We start from the raw sequence: 7,371 nt of genomic DNA on the forward strand, positions 1-7,371 counted from the left end.
TTCTGAGACCCAACATTGTATGTTTGGTTAGGGGTGTTGGAACATAGCAGGGTTGAACAAGTTTTCTAAAATTCACTTGTCCTATCGGGCAAGTGCATAAAAAATTTACTTGCTGGAAACAAATTTTCTCTTGCCCAAAATTTAAATGATTTTTTCTATGCATTTTCACTTCCAGCGATGGGATTCTTTTATTATTGGGTCAATTTTTCTGTGTTGACCAATGCTTGATGCCATAAATGTGAAAGTAACAAGCATATCAAAATCTCATGGAAAGATATTACTTGCTCGATCGGGCAAGTGGGATAGGACATGAGCTTGCCCAATGAGCTACGAGGGCGGTTCAAAAAGTAATGCCACTGGTTTTATAACAAACTCATGTTTTCATCGAATGAGCTGAAATTTGGCACAAATGTACAAGGCTATATCCTCTTAAGATTGAGATATCTCAATTTGTGGTTCAGATTTTTATGAGCAACTGAGATGATTTTAAGATGACCAAGCCCTTAAAAGCTTGTCAGGAGATCAGTTCCTCTAGATCTTACCATTTCAAGACTATTGTAGGAAACTGAAATTTCACCTGTATAATAGCAAATGTCTCTATAGTTTACGTGCCAAATTTCATGTTTGAACTCTCAATGGTTCATTTTTTACAGCCACTAGAATGGAGCAGGTTGCTATATTACAGACAGTTTGATTAGTAGCCAAATACGTGATTTGTTGAATAAATGTTTTTGTAGACTGCTTTTCCATTAACCAAAATATGCGAAACTTGGCACAATTATTAACTGTTTCAAGATCAAGAAGTGTCTTAAGTTTGATTTTTCTCAGTTAATAAAAAAGTCGGTTATGGACACTTTCAGCAGCTCACCCCTAATCCACCGCTAATTACGACCCTGACGACCTCACTTCACACCAGGAACGAAAAAATGATAAATGATTGTATTTACAAAATTAAAATAGGCATGTGGCTTACAGAGAAGTCCAACTTGATACATGTGCAATTTCAGTTTCTTACAATAGCTACAAGTGATTTAGAGACATTATCAATTGCACGTTAATTAACCCTCTAATTTCTTCCGACGGGATAACAGGGGTGTGGTCATCTTGAACTCAATTCAGTGACTCATAAAAATTCTAACAACAAATTGAGATATGTCAATCTCAAGAGGATATATTCTTGTACCTTTGTGCTAAATTTCAGCTCATTCGATGAAAACATGAGCCTGTTATAAAACCAGTGGCATTACTTTTTGAACCGCCCTCGTATTCCAATTGCTCGGGACAATAGGGCCAGTGGACTTGTCCAACCCTGCATAGGGGTGTGGAACATAGCGATATCAGGGGTGTAATTATAATCAGAGGTTTAAGCTGGAGGGGATGCTAGAGGGGGTTCGAGGACAGCTAGAGGATACTACAGTGATCCAAACAGGATGTCTGTCATGATATAGCCTTCTGGAGTTGGCTTTTTATTCACTTTCTATGCACTTTATGAACCTTGCGTGCATGTGTATGTGTGTCGCATTGTTATGACTATGGTGGTGCCAAAAGGGGTCTTTATGTTGCCAACTGGATGCGTGTGTTTGGAGGATGGGGATGATAGTAAATGAGGGGGTAGCAGGACAGGTGCCAGGGGGTGGGGGGATGTTAACAATGGGAGGGGGTGTGCTAGATAGGGGTGATGACATGAGGGGGGCCAGAACAGGTGCACGAGTTTTGTAATGTTAGGAGGGTAGGGTGCTGTTATGTTACTGTTAGTTAGGAGGAGGAGGATAAGGGAGATTGGGGTAAACCAGGGAGGGGGTGCCAATGTTAAGATAGGTTTGCGCCAAGGTTGATAAAGGCATGCCAATGTCAGGAAAGGGTATGACTGTGTCAAGAGGGGGTGTGCCAATGTCAGAACATTGTGTGCCAATGTGAGAGGGGGGTCTGCCAATGTCAAGAGGGGGGTACCAGGTGGGGGTTTTTATGGTGCCAGCAGGACAGGGTCCAAGGAGGGGGGTGCCAGGGCAAGCAGTACGTCGCTTTGGCGCCAGTAAGGCTGGATTTGGGGAGAGGAGATGTGATATGCAATGTGTGATGGTTTAGAGAATGATAGTCTCTGCCACAAGTCATTCTCCTATGCAGAGTCTAATCAGCATTGTAGAAACTTCTGTTATATGGTACGTGTTGGAATCCCTGACAGGTAAAACTTAAGGAAACATATTGATGATCTAAGTACTATGGAAAAGCTAAACTGAAACTAACCAACACTGCAAATAAGTTAGGACTTATCCCAAATTTTCAGCCGACTCCGCCAGCCTTGTTCACGGTCGGAACCCATCTCTTGTAGCTTCAGAGGGTCGTACAACATGTAAATGCTAGATAACCAATGTCGCCCCCGGTCTCTGTTTAGCGATGGATGGTGGGCGCAGATGTACACAGCCTCCTTCACTCCTCTTGCCTGTGTACATCCGTGCCCTCCATCCATTGCTGAACAGTCCCAACTTATTTGTAGTGTTAGTTAGCTAAAGTGTAGTTTATCCATAATGTCATTTGCCAACACAGATGAACTTTCATGCTAATATTGATGATCATTGCTGACATCCCTAATGATAATAGGATGAGGCCGTTTTCTCCACATGCCCATTCTGAGCATATTTCTGTATTCACAGGGTGACCAGGGAGAAGATGGCCCTATGGGACTACCTGGAGAAAAAGTAAGACAACAAGAACTTTTGAATTAGCACATCATACTGTATTTGCAGATGGAAAACTAATTCTCATCTATAGTCTCTCTATACCCACATTTTGATATGTATACAATTTATTGTTCTTGTGAGGCATCATATGCATCCTCTTTGAGGGAGCTGCTCAAAATTTTCATTTTATTTGTAACAATACAAATCATAATATTTGGCTTTTTTACACTAAAGGGACCCCCTGGCCAGCTGGGACAAGAAGGTCTGAATGGGTTCCAAGGAAGACAGGTAAACTGTGGATTCAGTTATGCTTTATGCAGTGGAAGACTTCTTCTATAAGATTAAGAACTTATTTGTGTTTGTGATTCATAGTTAGATCATCATTGGGATTTTGAAAAGATTTTGACATTAAAGAAATCTTTGCTTCAGTAATGTTGGGATACCGATGTTGTGATGTTGATGAATGTTGCATCCTTTGATAGATGCTAAGATTTTCATTGCAGTGTTCTATCATTACAGGGAAAGTCTGGTCCTCCAGGTCCACCTGGTCCTAAGGGTGAAACAGTAAGTACCAGGTCTCCTGGATTGATTTCAAAAGTTATATGAGATTGTACATGTACATGTACATTTATATGAAATTCTAAACAAAGGATTAACGATGTAATAAATAAGATGTACTATAAGTAGGATATAAGATTTTACAATAAATCTTGTTGAAATCATGGAGATTTTCCCATACAAGATACATGTAACACATTGCCAAGTAAAATCTTGGTCACATATGATGATGTGACATATTTTTTACATGATGTTTGTTTCTTTTATTGTTCATAGGGTGACCCAGGACCACTTGGACCTCCTGGTTTACGAGGCATAGATGGAGAAAAGGTAGAGTTTGTCAAATATATGACTTCTTGTTACCAATTGATGTTTGTCACTTCACTCCTTTGTTGTGATTTCCCCCCTACAAAGTTCAAAGCATAATCGTTGATGCACAGTGTCTGATAAGAATGATGTTTTCGAAGCTAAGCTGTTGTCTTTTAACTCATATAGGGTGAGAGAGGGCCTCCTGGGAAACAGGGAAAAGTCGGAAGATCGGTAAGTTGGAAACTTTAGATTTCAGTAGAGTCATCTGTAATCCAGAGCTGCAACTGAGTTGCTCAGTGGAATTAGGAGGACCAAAGTTGATGTATTAAGCATAGTCACACAACCTTTTTGTTAACGAATTTGCTCAGTGCAAAGCCGTATTTTTGACCACTTCAAAGCACTGAACTACGCTCACTGTGGCAGCATCTTTTCTCCCTAAGTCAGAAACATCAAGCTTCAGCAAGTTCGACTAACTGACTCATTAGGCGAAGCAGGGGTTACGAGGCTGCTTTGGAAATTCCATACCCCATTTAGCCGGACTGGTTTGATCCACTTACACGGGAAGGTCTCCTACTCTTTTTGATAAGTGTGGCGGGTTCTTTAACGTGCCTGTGGTAAGGCTTTCCCCAGACATGGGACCTCCATTTAACGTCCTATCCAAGGGACGGCCCTAGCCGAAGCTTCTATAATTTATGAGAACTAAAGAGGATCGGATTGGTCTCCCTGGTTTTGCACTGTAACATTTCACTGTTTTACTTGATTAATGTCTCATTTTTTTAAAAGGCTTTGAATTTATGAACATATTTTTCTAACTTGATAGTAAATTTGATTGAAAGCTTACTGTAAGTGTTTAATTTGTGAACTCACTGTCATATATCATTTGCCAATCTTAAATAAACTAAACCATGTGGTTCTCAATATCATCCAGCTGATGGCTTGGTTTTCTACCACTGACTACGTTGTTTGTAATAAATCAGTAATTATCTATAGGTGCTGACCCACTCCATATCTGGAATGGCATGCTTAGAAGTATCTGTACCAATATCTATTCTCATCCCATACAAAAATGAAGCACATCTGGAGATGAGCCCCTAAATCTCAGGTACATGTATGATAAATTATTAACAGAAATGTTCAACTTATTTGGACTGCTGTTTATTTCAGGGCTTTCCTGGAGACCCTGGTCCAAGAGGCCCACCCGGATCTGACGGAGGACCAGTAAGTCATAGTGTTTAAGTCACCAAAAATATGTGTCATGTTTGATCTACATACAATGGAATTTTTTCCAGAATTCCTACTTTTCAATAAGTAAAATATAGTGTTTACATGCCTCTTTTTTCTTCTTCCACCATTTTTAGGGAAGAGCTGGACCATCTGGTCCCATAGGACTTCCTGGTTTACCTGTGAGTGTGCATTCATATGATGTCCTATGATTTCTATGTTGAGTAAATGTATAAAGTAGATTAATTAAAAGAAACAGTGTCTTGCTTTTATTAACCCTACACTTCTATGATTGCACAACCCTACACACTTCTTATATACAGCTCTACATACTTCCATGTACATTATGTTACCTAAACAATACAACCTACACACTTCCAGTTCTGCACACTTTGATGTACTGAGCCCTACACACTTGTATGTACAACCGTACACTTCCATGTACACCCTACACACTTTATTTACAACACTACACACTTCCATGTACAATTTTACACACTCCCATGTACAACCCTGAACACTTCTACAATGTACATAGTATGTACATTAATGTACAAAGTACAACCCTACAAACTTCCATGTACAACCCTACATACTTCCATGTACAACCATACACACTTCCATGTACAACCCAACACACTTCCATGTACAGCTCTGTACACTTTGATGTACAATCTACACACTTCCATGTACAACCCTACACACTGAAACACAGAATGAAGCTAACCCTGACACCTGTATTACAGGGTGACAAAGGCTTTCCAGGAGAGCGCGGGAAACCAGGACGGCAAGGCAGAGAGGTCAGGAATTTATTTTCGTGGTCATGTAAACTTCACGATACATCATATACGTATACGTTTAACTTCGGACATTAACCAACTTGGCCCATGGCTAATCAGACCATCTGGGCCCAACACCCTGGTCAAATCAGCCCAATACCATAACGCAAACTCTAAACCTGGCTCAGTTGATAAGGGTTTAGGGCCGAGTTGACCAGTGTGTATCGCGGAATTGACTGGGCAGAGTTTGTAAAGGGTCAAATAGTCCTGATCCCCATTAGCAACCTTTGAACGTTTTCGCTTTTATCCTCAACAAAAGTCATTTTATCTCAACTGCCAACAGTAATACAGAGCATTAGTTCTGATAACCTTCATTTGACAATTGTATCTCTTAATCCCTCTGAGGTTAATGTAGGTTACACTTTCATTTCTGGTCTGATTGGTAACTCCCACAAACTCCATTTCCTAGCACAAACTGTTGATGTCCACCAGATGTAAATCATCTCCAGTGATATGGTTGTCTGTCCTCTTCCCTGTAGGGTGTCCAAGGAGATCCAGGACCTGGGGGACCCAAAGGTGAAAAGGTGAAAGGTTAATTCAACAGCTGATGTGCTCTATCTTCTCTATCCCACACTTTGATGAAAGAAAAACTATTGGTAAAGACCCCCCTCCGGTTCACTGGAAAGGGGGCCTTAACTATATTGGTTGACCAAGATTGGATTATATAAAGTTATGATTTTCTTTGATTAAAGACAAATTATTGGTTAAGACCACCCTTCCGGTCCACTGGAAAAGGGTGCCTTAACTATATCGAGTGACCAAAATTGGGTTTTACAGCCTATGACTTTCTTTGATTAAAGGAAAACTATTGGTTAACCCCCCCCCCCCCCCCCCTTCCAGTTCAAGGGGGAGGGGGGCTTAACTATATTGAGCGAAGCCCCAGTAGAAATCGGATGGTATCCATGCAGGCTACTGACAAACAACAACACACACAAAAGTTAAGAAATATATTTCTTTATCAATGTAATCTTTAAAAAAAAATACATTTTTGGTTGCTTAATGCTCACTGCCTCAGTGGAAAGGTTGACAATGTATAACAAGCTAATTACATTGTATATGTCATCTTCCTAAAGAGATCTTTAGTGCAACGTCATCCAGCATATTATGCACTCCTGTATATTATGTAGACTGTGCATACGTGGGGGTATCTGCACAAGAGATCTTGCAAACTCGTACACTTTTTCTTTCTGGAGTTTGTATGGAATGCAACAGCTCAATGTTAACATGAAAGTTAATGTTTGAAGTTTAAATGTGAATCAATCTTATTGATAATATGTAAGAATATTATCTTGAAGTTCTTATTATCAAAAGACATGTTGGACAACTTAACATCTTCAGTACTGAGAGATATCTTAGGAACATTGACCAGTTAAGTATGTTTATTTGTTGCTTTACTTGAAGATAATGACTATCTTTTGATTACAACAAACTAGGGTGAGATTGGTGAGTTTGGACCCCCTGGAGAGCGTGGCTTCAAAGGAGACCCTGTGAGTTCCTCTATTGTAATTCACTTGTCTTCTTAGTACAATGTACCAAACTATCACGGGTATGAGAACATTCAGCTTGTTCTCAGAACTAAATTGTTCACAGTAAATAAATTATTTGTTATTGTCACCAAGACAAATTATTTTTTATCGGTAACAGTCATCACCGTGAAAACTGTAAACATGAAAGTACAGTCAAACCTGCCCAAGACGACCACTCGGGGGACCGGAAAAAAGCGGTCGATTTGGACAGGTGGTCGCTGAGAAGAGTATCGACTCAAA

General features: G+C 40.1%; 1 protein-coding gene across 1 annotated transcript in view; it reads left to right on the forward strand.

Moving 5' to 3' along the window:
* The window catches only part of LOC118421184 (collagen alpha-1(I) chain-like), a gene marked incomplete at its 5' end in the record, with an annotated part of 73,947 nt that overhangs the window by 38,607 nt on the left and 27,969 nt on the right, over window positions 1-7,371 (forward strand). The window contains 10 exon segments of the mRNA XM_035828346.1: window positions 2,652-2,696; window positions 2,913-2,966; window positions 3,198-3,242; window positions 3,513-3,566; window positions 3,732-3,776; window positions 4,710-4,763; window positions 4,904-4,948; window positions 5,513-5,566; window positions 6,085-6,129; window positions 7,039-7,092. Of these exon segments, the coding sequence (XP_035684239.1) occupies window positions 2,652-2,696; window positions 2,913-2,966; window positions 3,198-3,242; window positions 3,513-3,566; window positions 3,732-3,776; window positions 4,710-4,763; window positions 4,904-4,948; window positions 5,513-5,566; window positions 6,085-6,129; window positions 7,039-7,092 (495 nt within the window).

Source organism: Branchiostoma floridae, chromosome 8 (assembly GCF_000003815.2).
Source record: "Branchiostoma floridae strain S238N-H82 chromosome 8, Bfl_VNyyK, whole genome shotgun sequence".
Taxonomy (NCBI): domain Eukaryota; kingdom Metazoa; phylum Chordata; class Leptocardii; order Amphioxiformes; family Branchiostomatidae; genus Branchiostoma; species Branchiostoma floridae.